This window comes from Dunckerocampus dactyliophorus, chromosome 2, assembly GCF_027744805.1.
Source record: "Dunckerocampus dactyliophorus isolate RoL2022-P2 chromosome 2, RoL_Ddac_1.1, whole genome shotgun sequence".
Taxonomy (NCBI): Eukaryota; Metazoa; Chordata; class Actinopteri; order Syngnathiformes; family Syngnathidae; genus Dunckerocampus; species Dunckerocampus dactyliophorus.
The window spans coordinates 51256169-51277896 of NC_072820.1; the positions used below are offsets into that span (position 1 = coordinate 51256169).

The window sequence follows — 21728 nt, forward strand, 5'->3', positions numbered from 1 at the left end:
GTCTGTCATGGTATCGCTCCTCGTGACGGCGCCAGTAAATTCCGTGTAGAACTTTGTCACTAGATGTAGTGACTTTGAGGACTTCACCCCTTAGACAAAACTAGCAGCTGTAAGGTAAAGTGTTGTGATGACTGGCCCATGAGAGGCATTGGTCTGTCGTGAGTGTTGGTGTATGACCTTGGTAACTTCCCTCTGCAGTGGCTGGAAAAAGTCCTGGAAAAATTCTGGAGGATTTCAAGGATGTGATCGATTTAATGGCCTTTCTCTTTTCCCTATCTCTGTCCCTCTTTCCCCCCATTTTGTCTTGGTGGCACTGTTTACATGTGTCAGACACGTGTGACCTTGCAGTGCATGGGTGTGACTTGGGAGTGATAGATCCCCCCCCCCACGTACTGCTGGTGTACGTGTGGGTGCACATGCGACTGTCATGGTGTGGCACCCCTATGGGCTTCTCCTGTAAATGCTTTTTGAAGACATGGGAGCATACATGTAAAGACATCCTAGTTGTTCCCTCCGTGCACATCTATGGACGTTTTGGTTGATGGCGGTCATGGTTTTACACCAGACATGTGGGTGTGAAACAAATTAGGGATGGGGCTGATCTGATCCAGTGTCAGTATACGGTTCCGGTACCAGTGTAATTTACTTATCAGAAATTGCTGATACCATGTGTGGAGATTTCCGACGTAGCCAAAAGAGTATCAGCAAACAAAGCTATCTCAACAACAGTGGCAACGTAGCGACCCAGAAGGTGTGTCTGTGGAGCTGTGAAGGTGTCAGGCTGAGCGCGGCTACGTGTTAAAGCAAGCAGAGCTCTGGTATCAGCATTGTATCGGTATTGGCAGGTATTGAAATGCAGGTATGAGAAGTGCAAACGTCCCTGTACTAAATGGTGATTTGCAGTGGGTTTTCGTATCAGGGGGTCAAAGTTTGTGCCATAAGAACAGTGCTAGCTTAAATGTAATAGCTTCGTGGTGTTCACCTGTTCACCTGCGTTTAGCGCTTGAGGAGTAGAAGTGAAAGCTTCCACAAACAAACAGGCCTCCGCTCCCTCCTGCTAGCCTGACACACAAAAGCACACTTCCTCACTCTGGCTTTTTGAAGTGTGGAGCTAATTTATTCGTGTCATGATGCCTGATTCCCCATCTGCTACTGGGACCCTGAGCAGCTGGAGAGAGAGAGAGAGAGGGGGAGCGTTGGAAGAGAGGGAGGAGGCATAGCGGCAGCTGGAGAGGCTCTCAACAGCTGGTAACCAGTTTCCGAGAAGGACCAGGATGAGGAGGAGAGGATCGAAATTGCAGAAGCACAAAAAAGGAAAAATGACATGTCAGCCAGTTTGTTTACTAAGGCAAAAATGTTGGTGCTTGGGGGTTATTATAACACCGGGGTGCTGCTCACACCCCGGTGTTATAATAATCCCCCAGTATGGAATCAAAACTCAGTAGTATCGCACATCACGAGAGACGCACTGCAGCAGTCTGTACTTTTGCAAACACACAAACGCTTTTCCGTCACATGAACAAGTCTCATTTTTATTTTTTACTTTTTTAGTCATATGAAATAGGGTTAGGGTCAAAAATAAAATGGTATTTGAACAAAAAATGAAAATTGGCCGTCATACCCTGCAGTGTGAACGTAGCCTCTGCGTCTCCATCAGATGTTTTCCAATAATTCATGATCCTGTCATCATCTGATGTGTTCCTTTGGGTGGAGTAGGAGCAACGCTTCTGATGGCTTCTCCATCTTCTCTCTCATTCACCCACAGGCAACCTTCTGCTTTTCATGTCGCTTTCACCTCTAAATGCAGTCTGCAAAGGCCAAGCATATCCGGTCTGAAACTGAGCGTAAACATTGGTCACATCTTCCAGAACATGAAAAACCAAAGTTTGTATCTCATCCTGATGTGAATCCGTGCAAATAAAAGCTGAGACGTTCCAACACGCCTGGCGGCCACTGGCTTGTGGTGGCAGATCCTCAACAGCAGGGGCCACCAACGTTGTCTTGTGAGAGCTACTTTTACTAAATGAAAATGGCCACAAGCTACTCATTTTTGTAGAAATGATTTTCCTAGCTTATTTCAGCCCAAACAGATCAAATGTGCTTGTTTTACCAAAACATTCACAAAATGCTGGTATCCACAAGACACATTTTGTGTTTCACAATACTTTTCTTTCTAGTGTTCCCACATTATTAACTGCAAACCTGAATGAAAAGCAGGCTTGCGGGCACCTCGTGGGCACCCCTGCTCTATATGATGCTAAAATAGCCATGCATGTCATGGTGGCATGTTGCCTTCTGCATCCCTGAACTGGAATGAATATTCAAGCTGCTTGACATTAACGTCATCTACCTCCCTCTCCCCTCAGCATTCCCCCTCGGACGCATCTGCCGACACCGTGATGGTGGCTGCTGACAGATCCACTGGCGGTACCGGCGACTCCAATCAGCCTATCAGCACGGAGCAGCCCGATGGCAAGGAAAGTAAACCAAAAAAGAAGAAGAAAAGGAAAACAAAAGCAGAGGATGTAGAAGAGGGGAAGAAGAACACGACAACGGGAGACGACGACGTCAAGTCGGAACTTCCCGTCCTGGGGTGTGAGCAGGGCATTGGCGTGGGAACTGGAGACGGGGGTTCCCCACCTGCTGAGGAGAAGAAAAAACGCAAAAAGAAACCAAAGGAGAAGGCAGAGGGCAGTGAGCCCAAGACCCCCAGGACGCCTAAAACACCCAAGAACCCTAAGACTCCCAAAGAGCCTAAGGAGAAAAAAGTCAAGAACCCCACACCCAAGGCCAAGACCCCCAAAAAATCCAGGTAGGAAGTCATTAGTATGTACAATACACTGTATGCTGTACTGTTTCTCTCATCACTTGGCCTTCCCATACGATATTATGCAGTGTACTGTGTTACAAAAGGCTTGATCAAGTAATATTACCAGTCAGCAACAGTAGGTAAGTTAAAAGCTCACCCATTTACTACTTCATGCATGTGGGCTATACTTTTATACACAATGAAGTGCCATAGCCTAGCATAGCATATCATGTGGGCTATACTTTTATACACAATGAAGTGCCATAGCCTAGCATAGCATATCATGTGGGCTATACTTTTATACACAATGAAGTGCCATAGCCTAGCATAGCGTAGCATGTGGGCTATACCTATACTTTTAAACACAATGTAGTAGCCTAGCATAGCATGTGGGCTATACCTTTTATATACAATGTAGTGGCAGCTAGGCATGTGCATGACAAGTTTGTCTTTTTCAGACGTATTGCCACATGGCCAACATCCATCCTATTCCTTGCTGTTTTTGTGATTGTAGATGCAGGCTGGTGTTTCTTTTTAATATCAGAGTGATATGTGATATATGGGATCAGGACACCAAGGGCAGCGCAGTATCATAAGATGGCGTGTGCACTTCCTCCTGAGTCAGAGGACATGGGCAAAGGCAGGATGGGAGGATTTGTGTGCGAGTCTGAGCTGCTTTCATTGTGAAGGTGGAAACTGGATCGGACAGAGGAATGTGTCAGGATGGCCCCCATCTTTCGCTCCCTCCTTTACCAGCCCCCTGTCTCTACCCACCCCCCTTCTTGTTTCTTGGGCCCTTTTATCCAGAGGAAGAGGGAGGGCCAAAGGGGTCAGTGCTGGGGGTGGGGGTGTGTTTGTATGCATGCATACATACATTGACCACTGGGAAAGAGACGGGGGTGGGGAACGTTTAACGTTTGGGAGGCAATGAAGAGCAGGCGTTGTTGTATGTGTGCATTGGGGGAGGGTTTTTTCCCCCTTTGTGGCAGAAAATGGCGTCTAATGATAATGACGGCCATGCTGCTGACCACTCCACAGCCACAACTTGGTGGGGGTGGGGGGAGTCGTGTGTGTGCGTGCACGTTGGTAAACTAGCTGTTATCTGTTTTCAGGCTTTCCTCCATCTTGAGTGGTGGCCTGCAGCCCCCAGGTTCATTTAGCATCATAATGGCTGCCGGCCAGTCACTGCTACTCTAAAATGGTGGAGCAATACAACCTTTCATGTTGTCTTTCTTTCTCTTCCTCCTCCAACACCATGAAATCCAGTAGATGCACGCTCTTCATAGTTTCACAGGGGCTTACTATTTCTCTTGGAAGGTAAACCTCATTGAACACTTTCAACTATTTCAAAACCCATGAAGTTCACATTCCTTTCAAGAAAAAGTCCACTTTTTCCCTTTGAATGTTGCCCATCATCCACAATCCTGGTGTGAAACATGAGTCCTACCCATCTTTCTCTCTAACAATTCTTCCTTGGTTGTGATGCAGTCTCTTGGAGCAGTGTCCTCCTCGCCATACACACTGAGCCTTGCCATCCACGCTAACACTGCAAGCCACTCGGTGCAGTGCCAACACTCCGTTTCGCTCGGAATGGCTTGGCAAGCTCTACATTTACACCACCGAGTCATGCCGGTGTAATGTCTTGCCCCCCACCTGCTAGCAGAGCTCATGCTCCGTGTATTCAGGCTAAGAAAGATAAGGTTCTGGAGCCTCATTTGTCCAAAAGTAGTGTTCAGGAAGTCTGCCATGATGAGTAATAGCGAACAGACACCTGCTTTCTATGCTGCTGCTGTGGATGGAAGTAGCGTTAGCTCCTATCTGTGCTGCTACGTCACATCAGTGCAGCCAGGATAGAAGTTCCACTCATGGTTAAAGGGATAGTTGCACCCCCCATCAGCAGCGGACTACAGCAACAGTGACTTACCCCCAGTTCTGGTGGGATTTCCCTTCCTCTTAGTTTCTGTGTCATTTAAGTAAAGAGTTTGGCGTCCCAACATGTTAGAGTAATTTGCATCATAAAAATGCCTCCTCCAAATAATCAGACGTGACAAATGGCTGTGTCCCGCCGTGTCCCTGCACACCCTCACCTCTCCATTCGTGTGTGTGTGTGTGTGTGTGTGTGTGTGTGTGTGTGTGTGTGTGTGTGTGTGTGATGAAGATGCTCGTGTTTTGCTCCGCTGTGGAACACACGAGAACAAGATGGCCGCGGTGCTCTGTAGCAGATGACGTTGAAAAGAAAGTGCTCTTCTCCTTGAAGTGGTTCAGAATATGAGCTTCCTTGTCAGCCCACAAATGTAAATCCCACAGTCCTTTGCCTTCCGAGCAGTGCTTCATACTCCGTGATTGGAGTTACATTGGAATGCAATAGGAGATGCTTTTATACTGGTGGAAGATGTCATTGTGTGCACACTTCCTCCTGGCTGACACGGAGACAATCAGGTGCTTGACTTGCCGAGTCAGCTCAACTCTCTCCTTTTGACCTTGCTCGTGCTCTCTCTCTCTCTCTCTCTCTCTCTCTCTCTCTCTCTCTCTCTCTCTCTCTCTCCCTCTCTCTCTCTCTCCCCGGCCTGCTCGCTCACACCGCCTCTCTGTCTGCTTCTTTCAGGAAGTACATCTATAAATAACCCAGCTCTCTGCTGCCACGCCCTTCCCCGTGTGTGTGTGATTTGTTTGCAGTGCACACATGGTGGCACCTTGCTTTGTTGCTGAGCGTGGCTATGGTGGCTCGTCAAAGCATCAGGTGGCCATTAGCTCTCCTTCTCCCTCATCACCCTCTCATCGTCTCAAAGAAACACATCAGCTTCATGCACTCCTTAAGTTCAGCTCACAAGCGGACGTACCATTTTTTTGGCCCCTGCCATTTGTGACATTCCCCAAATCACTGTGTGCGTGCGTGCGTGCATGCGTGCGGAACATAGCTGTTGTGGTGATGGAGTAAGATCACCACGCACCCACTGTAAAACCCGTAAGTGGAATGTGCGTACAAAGCCCGACATGATTGCTCCAGCCGACACGTGTGAGCGGTAAGAGCAACGTAGGTCAAAGTGTCAGCTGTACGTTAGCATAGCAGCCAGGTAAGGTCTGGACTGGGAACACGCGCCTGCCAAGTGTAACACATCAGGGGTTGTCTTCCTTCATGACAAGATGGTCTTTATTCACCAAGCGTGGCCTCAAGCAGCACATGCACAGATGCTGTAACACTTGTAATGACGCTAGACGTCTCATCAGGACCAAGATGGAACACAATGTTAGCCCTGCATATTCCTCATGGAAGCATAGCATTAGCAACTGCATCCATCATGTTCTTCTGGATCCACCTCCATATCCCACCGTGTCTTGGCTGCATGCACTGTCACATGCACAGTAAAACAGCACTTCTACTATGCAATGAAATTCTTATTCTGTTCATTCTCCCAAGAAAAGAAACAAATGCAGTCGAACGAGCACGTAGCGTAGCCCTTACATCATCATCATCATCAAGGGTCATCCACAGGTTTTCTATGCTCTGAGTAAATATTCCATTGATTCATATTGAATCCTACTTTGCAGAAATTCTCTTATTACACTTGGCTGTGGAAACAACCAACCACCATAAACGAGGGACGACTGTACTGCTAAATTCTCTGAAACGGCTCACGGTAGAGAAACGAACTTTCACTTCACTCTGGTGGACTTCAGTGCACCTTATTGAAAACATAGACTAGATGCTGTAGAAAGCCCAGTTGCCCGTGCGACCATGTCCCTAAACACAGCACGATCCAGACTACGCCATGTCCCTTGTCCTAACAGTTGGCATATCCATGTCATCATGAGTGTACCCGCTGCTACATGCTCACAGCATGGATGGAAAAACATAGAGAAGCATAGCTGGAGCTTCTTGGAGGTGTTTAATGGTGCCTTCATGACTTGCCTCCTGTTTCCTGTTCTTCTATCTTCAGAAGGCACAGAAAAGAGAACGCCGTGTGCTCATGTCTCACATAAGGATTGTGGCTGATGAACAGCATTCCCCCAAAAAAGTGCACTTTTCCTTTAAGGGGAGCCACGGTACACACACCCTCATGGAGTGAGCTTTTTGGCTGTTGCAGGTCATTTTTGCCTGTGTGTTTTCTGCTACATATACACTATCATAAACAATTGCATGTGGATGCCCACAGGATACGTTGTGGTTGTCGAAAGAGGAGTGTAGTGTAGAGATGGAGTGATGACTGAGGAAGTTGAAGAAGCAAGGCCACAGAGGAGGGAGAGAAGCAGCCAAGTGGAGAAGTGCGCGCGTGTGTGTGTGGGGGGGGGGAGGGGGGGCAGATGGCTCCGGCGTGTGGCGGCCAGCCAGAGGAACAGGTGCAGGTCACATGACCAGCCGTTACCACGGAGATGGTTATTGCTCTTGGCACGAGGATGAAAGGAGAAGGGCCCCAGGGACCGCAAGGGAGTGAGCAAGCGGGAGGGACGAGTAGAAAGAGGCACAGTGCAGGAGAGAGAGCGAGAGAGATGCTCTTCCATGCTGTGATGTAGAAGAAGGGCAACAACCACGATGGCCATCAGAGTAGTCTAATGTATGATAGGCTAGTCATTTACAAACACCAACCCAGGTCGTCATCCTGGTTGTTATGGCTGTTATTCTTTGTCACAAGTAGGGAGGGTTAAGAACAGCACTTGAGATGTCTACAGGACCCTGAAGTTCCTCTTTTCTTGATCTCATCGCTACATTGTCATTCAGAAGTCACACGAGAACAGATACATACGTTATTGCTCTCCAAGGGAGCAATGCTCACGTTTCCAACAGCTCTCCAAAAAAACCTTTATTCCTCCCATATTGTGATGTACACATCATAATTAGTCCTACATTTGGTTTGAATGCCTTAAACAATGCTAACGTTAGCATCCTAACACCTAGCATTATAGCGCTTAGTGTTGGTATAAGTGCCTAACTCTGAAAATGCTAAAAATCTTAGTATAATTGTTAGCATGCTAACATCTAGCATGATAGCGCTAAGTGTCTGCTTAAGTTCATGTTCCTGAAAATCGCAAAAAAATGCTAGTATGCTCATGTTAGAATGCTAACATTAGCATGCTAACACCTAGCATGATACTGTGAAGTGTCTATATATGTGTCTACCTAGCGATACTAACATGCTAATGTTAGCATGCCAACACCTACTACTGATGAAAATGGTGTTCCAAGTTGTGGAGTTCGTACTGCCTCCTGTCAGCATAAAAACACGCTGTGGTACTATACCCTCGTCAACACCAGCTTTGGACTGGGGAAAGTCATTTGTTGCTACAAAAATGCCAAGAAAAAAGGCAATTCACAACGCAAGACATACAGACCATCTTAAGACTTCAAATGTAGCTTTTTCCTCCACAGAATTGGAGTGTTGGAAAACCTTTGACCGATAGCGTCTATGCTCAAATGGCGAAAATGGTCCTATCTCGCAATGTTAAAGGATCCTTTAAAAAAATTCCTGGATGCAGACGGTGCATCACCCCCTAAATGCAATCATTTCTTTCATATCCCATTTCCCACAATTCCTGAACATTGCACCCAAATCCATTCAGAACTTTTCAAGTTATTTTGAACACAAACAGAAACGGCTGCGCTTGGTGGAGGAGGTAATCAGTGGATTCTGTGTTGTATTTGCACACGTCCACTACTGAAGATGTAGTTGACGTGGTTTTTGCAAGTGGCCAAGTTGACTGAAAGGCTGCAAGAATGCTGAAAGCGTCCCGTCTGTGAAGGGAGGTTTTGCAAATGTCCACCAAAGCATGTTAGCCTTTAGCTTTGACATCCATCACATTCAATATGTGCATGTTGCTGCGTGTGTGCACGTGTTTCAGTGCACGTTTACTCCCTGTATAGTTTGTATACAGACCGGCTCCTCTTTCTTTCCGTGCCAGAGATTAAAGGAAGCGGCACCCCTCCATCCCTCCTGCTCTCCCTCCCCCCTTGTGCTTCCTCCCTGCTTGCATCTCTCCATCTTGCTCCCGTCTTTCATCATATTAACCCCCTGTGTTCCAGTGCCTGAGGCACACTAATGATTTCTAAATGGCTAAATCAAACATGGCGACCGCCCTGGGACAGACAGGCGCACACCGGTCTTGTTAGCTAGCCGTCCCAAGCAGCAATCATTTGTCTGGAGTTTGAAATGTTTGCCAATAAATGATCTGAATGTTTATCTTTGTTTCTAGTAGTAGCAAGAAGACGGTGGAGTCTGAAGACGGCGCCGTTGCTGCCAAGAAGGACTCCAAAAGGAAGCGACAGGGCTCGGCCAGTGAAGATGCGGAGGTGAAGTCTCCGCCTGCCTCACCTGTGGAAGAGGAGGATGAGGATGGTGTGCAGGTAGGAAACTCTTGGAAAGCGTGACGCGCTGCTGATCCGGAAGCTTGTAAGAACCTTGCTGAAGGCCAAGCTCTTGAACTTGGCTGTCACTCAAGCTTTTCTTTCTAAAATGCAGAGGATGCATGCGTATTTCTACGCCAGCATTCACAACCATTGTTGTAAAAAAAAAAACAAAAAAAAACAAGATTTTTGAGCTTCTAATCTCAATAATTAGGCTGTTTATTGGTAGAAGACCCAATCTTCATTCTAAAAATAGAATTTAACTAAACTTCAGCGGTAAGTTGACAAGAATTAGGTCCAAATATTAAGAGAAAAAAGTTGTAATCCAAGTTGTGATTTTACAAGAATATTACGATATTATGTCATTATGTCAATATGTTGGGGGTTTTTTAGCATACAGGAGAAATATTCAAGAAAAATGTTTTTTATGTCATAGTATCAAAACAAAACAAAACAAAAGTTGTAATTTCTGGAAAATTGGACGTGTGTCTTGGGGGTCTCAGGATGTTTTCTGGCAAAATGGAGACGAGCCTTAATGTTTTTGTTCAGCAGTGGTTTTGGTCTTGGACTGTTTTTGCCCAGTGTCTTTCTTATGGTGGAGTCATGAACACTGACCTTACTGAGGCGAGTGAGGCCTGCGCTTCTTTGGATGTTGTTGTGGCCTCTTTTGTGACCTCTTGGGGTCATTTTTGTTGTCCGGACACTCCTGGGAAGGTTTGTCGCTGTTCCATGTTTTGGCCATTTGTGGATAATATGTATGTATGTGTGTGTGTGTATATGTATATATCTGTGTGTGTGTGTGTGTATATGTATATATCTGTGTGTGTGTGTGTGTGTGTGTGTGTGTGTGTGTATATATGTATGTGTGTATACAGTATGTATATATCTGTGTGTGTGTGTGTGTGTGTGTGTGTGTGTGTGTGTGTGTGTGTGTATATGTATATATCTGTGTGTGTGTGTGTGTGTGTGTATATGTATGTGTGTATACAGTATGTATATATCTGTGTGTGTGTGTGTGTGTGTATATGTATGTGTGTATACAGTATGTATATATCTGTGTGTGTGTGTGTGTGTGTGTGTATATGTATGTGTGTATATGTATATATCTGTGTGTGTGTGTGTATGTATATATGTATGTGTGTATACAGTATGTATATATCTGTGTGTGTGTGTGTGTGTGTGTGTATATATGTATGTGTGTATACAGTATGTATATATCTGTGTGTGTGTGTGTGTATATATGTATGTGTGTATACAGTATGTATATATCTGTGTGTGTGTGTGTGTATATATGTATGTGTGTATATGTATATATCTGTGTGTGTGTGTGTGTGTGTATGCGTGTGTGTGTGTGTGTGTATATGTGTGTGTGTGTGTGTATATGCGCGTGTGTGTATATATGCGTGTGTGTGTGTTTATATATATGCGTGTGTGTGTATATGCGTGTGTGTGTATGCATGTGTGTGTGTGTGTGTGTGCGTGTGTGTGTGTGTGTGTATATGTATATATCTGTGTGTGTGTGTGTGTGTGTGTGTGTGTGTGTGTATGTATATATCTGTGTGTGTGTGTGTGTGTGTGTGTGTGTGTATGTATATATCTGTGTGTGTGTGTGTGTGTGTGTGTGTGTATATGTATGTGTGTATACAGTATGTATATATCTGTGTGTGTGTGTGTATATGTATGTGTGTATACAGTATGTATATATCTGTGTGTGTTTGTAATCATATCTTTGTGGGGACAAAGATCTGTTTACACAGTCACGTCATGGGGACCGATTTCGGTATGGGGACCAAAAATCAGGTCCCCATAAAGAAAATGGTATTAAATTAACCCAGAAGCTGTTCTGAAGGTGCCCGTGTGGTTTTTAGCATTGGCCCACAACCCATGGTTTTCAATGGCTGTGTGTGTGTGTGGCATGCCCACAAGCTCCCCCAGTAGTTTGTGGCTGGTACTGCACACACTCGCTCTCCACACACACTTTTCCATAAATGGTTGGGTGCCGCCCACTTCCTGGTCCCCGTAAGGAATGATTATAAAAGAAGAAAAAAGGATAATTGAAGGTGTGTGACAATTTACAAGTAAAGAATTTGTGTGACACAAGGTAAGTGCATTTGTGTGACAAATTAGAATTACCTGAATAAGTGTTCAACTGTCATTCAACTTACAGGAAAGTTATAGTTAGTGCAGCTAGCTTGCTGCAGCAGGGGAGTGCATAATCTTGAGAGGTGTGTATGTTTTTGGCCTTCTCCTGTATGTTGATAGACTGTTAAAAAAAACAAAGACATGAGGGCCAAAAATAGATACTTCTCAAGATTATGCACTCCAACTTTACAACAGTTTAAAACTACATGTCATAGCCAGTTTAAGACAAGTACACAAAGAGGTTCAATGTAATATATCGAATAATATATGCACTCGGTGTGTTGAAGGTGTGTTGTGGGGACGCCGTCAAGGCCCAGACGACATTGATGACAAACCAAAAAAAAAAATCCCTGTAAAGTTTAAAATTCTGCTCAAGTACTGCACTTGCACTCAACTTCTAAATGTAGTATGTTAAACACCTTAGGGTGCAAGTACATTGCCATCACAACAAACATTTTCCCACATAACAAACGTTTAGGAGACATTTCACCAGTGTGTGCCCCCAATCTATTGCGAAGAAGTACACAAAGATGTTCTATGTAATATATATAGAAATGTAGTGATCGTGCAATACTTGTAGCATAATTTAAACTTCACAGGAATATTTTTTCCTTGTTAATTATCAGTGTATTTTGGACATTTACCGGGTCCCCACAACACACCTTCCACCAGAGTCTGGGTACACACTCTTTGTGAAAATATTGGAGAATCAGTTTCATCCACAGGTTTCACACACAGGGTCAGGTCAAACTCTTGTCGAAGGTGTGTTGTGGGGACGCCGTCAAGGCCCAGACTACATTGATGATAAACCAAGAAAAAAATCTCTGTGAAGTTTAAAATTCTGCTCAAGTACTGCACTTGCACTAAACTTCTAAATGTAGTATGTTAAACAACTCAGGGTGCAAGTACATTGCTAGCACAGCAAACATTTTCCCACATAACAAACGTTTAGAAGACATTTCACCAGTGTGTGCCCCCAATCTATTGCGTACAAGTACACAAAGATGTTCTATGTAATATATGTAGAAATGTAGTGATCGTGCAATACTTGGAGCATAATTTAAACTTCACAGGAATATTTTTTCCTTGTTAATTATCAGTGTATTTTGGACATTTACGGGGTCCCCACAACACACCTTCCACCAGAGTCTGGGTACACACGCTGTGAAAATATTGGAGAATTAGTTTCATCCACAGTTTTCACACACAGTGTCAGGTCAAATTCTTGTCGAATGTGTGTTGTGGGGACGCCGTCAAGGCCCAGACTACATTGATGATAAACCAAGAACAAAATCCCTGTGAAGTTTAAAATTCTGCTCAAGTACTGCACTTGCACTCAACTTCTAAATGTAGTATGTTAAACACCTTAGGGTGCAAGTACATTGCTAGCACAGCAAACATTTTCCCACATAACAAACATTTAGAAGACATTTCACCAGTGTGTGCCCCCAATCTACTGCGAACAAGTACACAAAGATTGAAAATATAATATATGTAGAAATGTAGTGATCGTGCAATACTTGTAGCATAATTTAAACTTCACAGGAATATTTTTTCCTTGTTAATAAACAGGGTATTTTGGACATTTACGGGGTCCCCACAACACACCTTCCACCAGAGTCTGGGTACACACTCTTTGTGAAAAATTGAAGAATCAGTTTCTTCCACAGGTTTCACACACAGGGTCAGGTCAAACTCTTGTCGAAGGTGTGTTGTGGGGACGCCGTCAAGGCCCAGACTACATTGATGATAAACCAAGAAAAAAATCCCTGTAAAGTTTAAAATTCTGCTCAAGTACTGCACTTGCACTCAACTTCTAAATGTAGTATGTTAAACACCTTAGGGTGCAAGTACATTGCTAGCACAGCAAACATTTTCCCACATAACAAACGTTTAGAAGACATTTCACCAGTGTGTGCCCCCAATGTATTGCGTACAAGTACACAAAGATGTTCTAAGTAATATATGTAGAAATGTAGTGATCGTGCAATACTTGGAGCATAATTTAAACTTCACAGGAATATTTTTTCCTTGTTAATTATCAGTGTATTTTGGACATTTACGGGGTCCCCACAACACACCTTCCACCAGAGTCTGGGTACACACTCTTTGTAAAAATATTGGAGAATCAGTTTTATCCACAGTTTTCATCCACAGACAATATGACCTGTGACCAGTACATCCTACATCTGAAGTTGCTGGAGCAAAACACTTACACTGCTGACATCAGAGCACAAATGAATGTATACTTGTTGCATTATTGTCCATTTAAGGTTTAAATCTGAAATCTGAAATGTGATAGTAATAGTTGATTTCTTGATCTCCTGATCAAAAACCTTTTTAACATATGTAACAATCTGGACATGTCATTGGTAATATACTTGTTGCAAAGTCCCCACTAATCACATTGGACTTGGTGTAAAGTATGCAAATATTATGTTAATGAGGTCCCCATTAACCGTGTTTTCTGGATTTTTCTTATGTCCCCACATAGCACGAGAAAATTCATTACGTCAACAATTTAGATATTTGAAGTCGTGTATAAGCTTATAAAAATGTGGTTAGAGTACCTGATTTTTTTCATCCTTGTAGCACCTTTAGAAAGGGTGGTACTCACAAGTGACGATAAAAAATATGGTCCTCAAAAAACATGGAAACGAGAATGTGTGTGTGTGTGTATATATGTATGTGTGTATATGTATATATCTGTGTGTGTGTGTGTGTGTGTATGCGTGTGTGTGTGTGTGTGTGTGTGTATATGCGTGTGTGTGTGTGTGTGTATATGCGCGTGTGTGTATATATGCGTGTGTGTGTTTATATATATGCGTGTGTGTATATGCGTGTGTGTGTATATGCGTGTGTGTGTATGCATGTGTGTGTGTGTGTGTGTGTGTGCGTGTGTGTGTGTGTGTATATGTATATATCTGTGTGTGTGTGTGTGTGTGTATGTATATATCTGTGTGTGTGTGTGTGTGTGTGTGTGTGTGTGTGTATGTATATATCTGTGTGTGTGTGTGTGTGTGTGTGTGTGTGTGTGTATGTATATATCTGTGTGTGTGTGTGTGTGTGTGTGTGTGTGTGTATGTATGTGTGTATATGTATATATCTGTGTGTGTGTGTGTATGCGTGTGTGTGTGTGTGTGTATATGCGTGTGTGTGTGTGTGTGTGTATATGCGCGTGTGTGTATATATGCGTGTGTGTGTGTGTGTGTGTGTGTGTATATGCGTGTGTGTGTGTGTGTGTGTGTGTGCGTGTGTGTGTGTATGCATGTGTGTGTGTATGCATGTGTGTGTGTGTATGCGTGTGTGTGTATGCGTGTGTGTGTGTATGCGTGTGTGTGTGTGTATGCGTGTGTGTGTGTGTGTATGCATGTGTGTGTATGCATGTGTGTGTATATGCGTGTGTGTGTGTGTATGCATGTGTGTATATGCGTGCGTGTGTGTGTGTGTATATGCGTATATGGATACGTGTGTGTATGCGTATATACATGTGTGTATATGCGTACATGTGTGTGTGTATATGCGTACATGCATACGTGTGTGTGTGTATATATATATACACTGCTCAAAAAAATGAGAGGAACACTTGGAAAACACATCAGATCTAAACTGGGGGAAAAATGATGTTGAATATGTTTCCTGATAATAAGTGGGTGATGTATTAGTAACAAAATGATACCACATCATTTGATAGAAATGAAAATGATCACCCTATAGAGGGGGGAAATCAAAGACACCCCAAAAATGAAAGTGAAAAAATGATGCAGCACACTGGTCCATTTTGCTAAAATGTCATTGTAGCAACTCAAAATGATTCTCAGTAGTTTGTGTGGCCCCCACGTGCTTGTACGCATGCCTGACAACGTGGGGGCATGCTCCTAATGAGACTACGGATGGTGTCCTGGGGGATCTCCTCCCAGATCTGGACCGCCAGATGGACCTAAACATAATGTCCCAGAGGTGTTCTATTGGGTTTAGGTCAGGTGAACGTGGGGGCCAGTCAATGGTATCAATTCCTTCATCCTCCAGGAACTACCTGCATACACTAGCCACATGAGGTCGGGCATTGTCGTGGACCAGGAGGAACGGCATCTCCAGACCCTTTCACATCTGTCGCATGTGCTCAGGTTGAACTTGCTCTCATCAGGGAAGAGCACAGGGCACCAGGGGTGTAGTTGCCAATTCTGGTGGTCTGTGGCAAATGCCAATCGAGCTCTATGGTGCTGGGCAGTGAGCACAGGGCCCACTACAGGACGTCGGGCCCTCAGGCCACCCTCATGGAGCCTGTTTCTGATTGTTTGGTCAGAAACATTCACACCAGTGGCCTGCTGGGGGTCATTTTGTAGAGCTCTGGCAGTGCTCATCCTGTTCCTCCTTGCACAAAGGAGAAGATACCGATCCTGCTGAGGGTTGAAGGACCTTCAACGGCCCTGTCCAGCTCTCCTGGAGTAACTACCTGTCCAAGTGTTCCTCAAATTTTTTTTAGCAGTGTGTGTGTGTGTGTGTGTGTGTGTGTGTGTATATGTATATATATATATATATATATATATATATATATATATATAATATATATATAATCACTGTCAAACTTGTCTATAGCGGCCACTAGAGGGAGTCTGTAAAAGTGGCCGCAATAGACAGGTGGCCTCGATAGACAGGTTAGCGTCCAGTTTGAATGTTGACCAGTAGAGGGCACTGCGGACTGCGGATAAAAGTTGTACAGCACTACTAGGCTTGTTATTATCATGGTTCATGGTTTTAATCCTGAACATGCATATGAGTCAAACAGTAGCACATCACATAGTACAATTCACAGTTTTGCATGTCCAAAAAGGAGTAGGAAGAAGCAAAGCTTATTTAATCCTACCCCTCATCAGTTTCACATCAGTTGCAATACATTTATTCACCTCTTGTTCTTCCAAGTGTACTTTGTAAGTCTACATGACAATGTAGTGCAATCATAGCCAAGGTTTTTACTTACTAAAAGGAAGCTAGAGGCTTAATAATAACTGATAGAATATATCCACCACCCACAGAACAAAGCTGTGCTAGTAATGTCTTACGCTTGTTTTTAATATTTTACTTTTTATACGGCAGAGCGTCATTACAGCTTTAGTTCATCAGGAAGTGACGGGAAGTGACGGTGGGCGTCCCGAGCAGGAGAGCTAGGCTCAGTGCTAGCTGTGAGTTTGGAGAAAGTTGGGAAGTGTGTTTATGTTGGCGTGGATGTAAAGTCCTGCAGTGTTCTCCACTGTTAATAAAGCCATTAAAGTGCATCGGCGACGTGAGTCTCTCCTTCCCCACAACAAGCGGCATTACAGTATTGACCAGTGCACACCAGGAAATAAACGGTGTCATTTCTTACAGGCATTGGCTGGACAGCTATGTAGTGGGGCTTGTTTAACCTTTGCCTTGTGGGCAAGCAGGAAGGAGAGACGATGCTGAGAGATGTGTGTGTGTTCTGAGCTGCTGTCTGGTGGCCGCGTTCAATAAATAAAGTTGGCAGAAGCAACAGGAGAAGTTTCCTTCCTTGCTTCGGAGCTGAATAACACTAGTTAGACAAGTTAACAGACTAGTAGCGAACGGAAAAGAAGACGGCTTTGTTTGTGTCGAATACAGAAGATGAGGACTTTGATGGATTTGTGGATGAGGATTGATGAAAAATAACGTGAGTACATTCTAAAATACTTCAATTAAGTACAACCCAACTCAGTTTTGCTCCCGCTGCCGCATGCATGCTAGCGTATGTTTTTTTTTTATTGTAGCGTCGCTGGGAGCACGTCCTGTTCCCAGCCTACTTTGCGGTAATGTTTTGGTGCAAATGCTCTTAAAGTTACATGTTTGACCAGGAAATAGCAAGCTCAAAAGAAGACGGCTTTTTTATGTGGAACAACTGACAGTTTGTATGGATCTTGTGAATGATTGTGACTGAGCTAGGACTCAGTAATTAAAGTCTGCACACGACGGCTTCATTGATTGAAAAACAAAACTTTTTCGTGCATGAAGCTTCTACTTGAGTCGGTAATTAGGCCGCTATATGCGGTCAGATATTGACCAAGGGAGACAAAATGGGTGGCCGCTGGCCGCGTTGGAAAGGTGACTGCTATGCACAGGGTCTATAACATGTACATTTGCTGCGGGGGATTTTTCAGTGGCTGCTATAGGCAGGTGGTCGTTCTATAAAGGTGGCTGCCACTAGGTCCCCAACTTACGAACACAATGGGTTCCAGACGACCGTTCTTAAGTGGAATCGTTCTTCAGTAGGGGAAAAGGTAATATTTCCAATGATATAGGTACTACAGTACATGTACGTGTATACATATGCATTATATGTGTATGTATGTAAATATGAGTTTGGATGTAGTAGTAATATTAAACCAGGATAATGAATGAAAAAAACAATAATAAAAGTGATATAATAATACGTAATGATAAATGTTATTTACCTTTGAAGAGGAGTGGTCCAGCATACGTCGTTGTGGAGGAGGAGGAGGAGATATTGAAAAAAAGGACAAATGGTGGTGGTGGTTAGACTCTTCTAAAAGAGGTAGTGTTCTGTGGGTGGTGTAGAATTAAGCAGGCCTGTTAACTCTTCATAAACTTTAATCACACGCTCTGTCCGGTTGTACAATTTAGCTTTCCATTTAGCTTTATCTCCCCAGCGTCTAACTCTTCCTCTGTTGGTGCCATTAGCAGTGTCACAGTGCCCTCTACTGGTCAAGAATGTACAGTAGCAGTATAAATACTGATTGAGTGACTACAAGGCAAAATAAAAGAAAATATAGACCAGTCGGCTTGTGTTCGTATCCGCGAATGTTCGCTAGTCGGGTGTTCGTAAGTTGGGGACCTAGTGTACAGTATATGTATGCGTGTGTGTGTGTGTTTATGTATGATGTTAGCATATCTACATGTGCTGTTGCACATACAAGTGTGAAAGTTGCATTCTTTTGTTTTTTGCTGTGTGGGGGCGTCGCCGGAAGGAAGAAGTTTTAGCCAGTCCTGGAGTGAGCAGAGGACCACTTGGAGTTAAGCCAACACTGACAGCTGTCTCTTCTTTTGCACATCAGAAGCGGCGCTCCAGCCGCCAGGTAAAGAGGAAGAGGTACACAGAGGACTTGGAGTTTCGGATCTCGGAGGACGACAACAGCGGGGACGAGTCGCCTGCGCCCAAGTCACCGTCTTTATCAACGCAGCTGCAGGTACGGTCTAGGTGTCTGTGATTTCTGCAGTATTCTTCCACTGAGTGATATCAGCATGATCATTAGCATGTGCTCCTTGCTTTAGCTGTTCATAACAGTACATGACAACATTGGTTTTGGCTTTGTGCTTTCAGGACGTGGCTGAGGCTGAGGGGCCAGTTGTGGAGAAGATCATGGGCGTGCGCACTGCCAAGAAACAGGTGCACATGCACACACGTCAAACATGCATGGAACAGAGTGACACTGCCCAAGTCATGGTTTGCTTTGTAGTAACAGGCTAAAGTTTTCTGTGTGTGTGTTTGTGTACGTGTGTATACATGTGATTGTGTTTGTGTGCATACACCCAGCATTGTTAGAGACAGCTTGTTGCTTTGCCAACACATGCATGCACATATAAGCAGCCAACTTTCTGTTTGCCAGACAGCTGTCTTACACACACACACGCTCACAACTCCATTCAGATTTGACCCCAGGCTTGGCATACAGCCAAAACCACAAGGCGAGAGCAACGCCAGACACCAATCTAGCATTTCCTCAGGCTATATGTGAGTGATTGATGATTCATGGCATTACAGTAGCAGCAGCATAGTGGAGTGCGTGCCTGAGTCTCTCATACATCCCCCGTATGAATGGAAACACAAACCACACATGCGAGTTTCTTACATAACTCTCCACTTCCACGGCCAATGAAAATGTCATTGAATGTGTCCTTGTCTTTGCAGCTGGAGTCTGGGGAGGAAGCGGAGGTTCAGGAGTTCTATGTCAAGTTCAAGGGCTTGTGAGTGACACTCTTGGCCCGACCCCCCTTGAGACCTACTTTACACACAGTACTGTACACACAGTACATGCACAGTAGATACACACAGTACTGTACACACAGTACATGCACAGTATATACTGTACACACAATGTATACACGGTGTACAGCGTAGGAAACCATTCTTTAATACTTTCCTCTTTTAGCCTGTCATGCAACAAAACCATAGAAGACATACTAGTACGTCTTTGGGATCGGGCATTCGGATTCATAAAAACATATAAATCAGGGGTCTCAAACTCAATTTAGTTGGGGGCTGCTGGAGATAGGGTCTGGTTGTGGCTCGGCCGCATGAAGTATTGGGAATCTCAGGGTACCTCACAATACGGTATGATATGTAATGCACGACTCCCGATAATGATAATATTTCCATACAGTGATGGGGTGAAACAAAAAAAATAAATACATTTCATTGTTTGTATTTTGCTGCATCCAGCTTACTCGTGACCCTAATGAAGACAAGCGATACAAAATGGGTGGAATTTTTGCAGCATATTTTAACCAGAGTACAAGCAGCAATGGTACAAAAACAATGAGGATGTTTTAGCAACATACTGTAAGTGTAAACAGGATTTTAGTTTCAGTGTCTGAAAAACAGTAAAACTATTTTAAACTCATTCAGAAAAAACAACACCTCATGTCTCTCAACTCGATCAATGCTATATAGTAGAATCATATCAAAAAGATATGGCCCGTGGGCCGTGAGTTTGAGACCCCTGATATAAATAGTTCTGTGGTATTGAATGAGTTCATATATTATAAAAGTAAAAGAAGTAAATAAAATGGTCCAATCATGTAATGAAAGGGTAATAAAAAGAGAATACTCCTTTTGTCCCTGGTGTTGTCTTGCAGCCTTACCTTCAAGTATTGTCCCAGGCGAGTCTTCTCCTGCCAGATCTTTGTAACAGCGGACAGAATCCATGACCCCCTCTACCATTCATTAGCATTCAGTAATCTTGATCCTGAATGATGGGCAGGACAGTCGAGCGTTTGGGACCACCTCTCACAGCTTTTTAAAATCCGTGCGCTCCATGTGCATGTCTCTTGCGATTTTCCCCACTTTTGCACGTAGCCAGCGCATAGGAGCGCGTACATCAGGATGTAAAAACCTCCCCCATAGGAGCGCATACATCAGGATGTAACCCTCCACCCCCCCATAAAAATCATTTGCACATGTCAAGCGTGACTTGTCATGTGTTTTTCTTCTTTTTGTGCTTCTTTTCTTTCAGTTCTTACCTCCACTGTCGTTGGGCAGAGCTGGAAGAGCTGGAGAAAGACAAGAGAATACAGCAGAAGGTGAAAAGGTTCAAGGCCAAGCAACAACTCAACAACTTTATCACTGAGGTAAGCCGGAGCTCTACCTGACTATTAGTCCTTCACCCCGTCTTCCACCAACATTCCACTCAACTACTCCGGCCCAGCGTGTCATTTTCCTGATGGCAATCGGCACCTTTAGCCTTAAATTTGAAGGTGCTGACGGCTTTCCAAACGGTGATGGCAATAAATGGTCATCTGTGTTGATAACGTACACGTTTCTCTTTAGCAATATCCTGCAAATCGGCCTCACACGTTAAAGGTATTGTACATAGTGTGCCTCATGCTGCTAAAAGTCAAATACTGCATGGCTTCTTTCCAGATGGACGATGAGCCTTTCAACCCGGACTATGTGGAGGTAGACCGCGTCCTGGACGTTTCAGAGAGCACAGATGAAAACGGCGAGGTGCTTTGATCTCCTCTTGACATCTTTTATGGGTTTGAAGCTCTCCTGCAGTTCTTCACACTCACTCTCCCTGTTTGTGTGTTTGTGCAGACGGTGAGCTTATATTTGGTGAAATGGTGCAGTCTACCTTACGAAGACTCCACCTGGGAACTCAAGGCGGATATTGACCAGTCAAAAATTGAGGAATTTGAACGCATTGCAGCTCGCACGCAAAACACTGCCAGAGTGGTAAGTACCGTTGGGTGCATGTGTTTTTTGTACTTCATCGGCCTGTGGCACAGGCACTCACTTCACACACACCACTGGTGAAAATGTGAAGTCTGACTTAGGCTACGCCCACAATACGCGTGTGTTTGTGTGGGTTGGCCTGCTGCCTGCTCCTTCCTTACTACAGATTTACAGCCCCCTTAACTGCTCTCCACGGGGCTACACTCTTGTGGTCTTGCATGCGCGCGCGCGCGCGCGCGCACACACACACACACACACCACTCTTGCGGCCAGGCCAAACCACCGACAGTGTGTTTAATGCTGAACAGAAGCAGCTGCTTAGCTGAGGTCTTCCTGTCACTTGTTTCTCAACTTGTGCCCATCATCTTATGCAAATCTTTGTTTTTTAAACATTCATTTTTATTTTTTTTTTTAAACAGCTCATCACAAGATGGAGCTCAATGTATAAAAACCAAAGCCAATGTACAACAAGTAGA

The 21728-nt window shown here is 44.2% G+C and overlaps 1 protein-coding gene across 5 annotated transcripts in view; it reads left to right on the plus strand.

Moving 5' to 3' along the window:
* chd7 (chromodomain helicase DNA binding protein 7) overlaps positions 1 to 21728 on the plus strand; it is an 83179-nt gene that overhangs the window by 20141 nt on the left and 41310 nt on the right. For 4 of the 5 annotated variants that reach the window (XM_054800467.1, XM_054800505.1, XM_054800495.1 and 1 more), the window contains exons 4-11: positions 2367 to 2812; positions 8996 to 9146; positions 18356 to 18487; positions 18622 to 18687; positions 19210 to 19265; positions 20534 to 20648; positions 20941 to 21024; positions 21115 to 21252. In XM_054800467.1, the coding sequence (XP_054656442.1) occupies positions 2367 to 2812; positions 8996 to 9146; positions 18356 to 18487; positions 18622 to 18687; positions 19210 to 19265; positions 20534 to 20648; positions 20941 to 21024; positions 21115 to 21252 (1188 nt within the window). The remainder of the gene's footprint in view (positions 1 to 2366; positions 2813 to 8995; positions 9147 to 18355; positions 18488 to 18621; positions 18688 to 19209; positions 19266 to 20533; positions 20649 to 20940; positions 21025 to 21114; positions 21253 to 21728) is intronic. The other variant, XM_054800486.1, reaches the window with a different exon arrangement.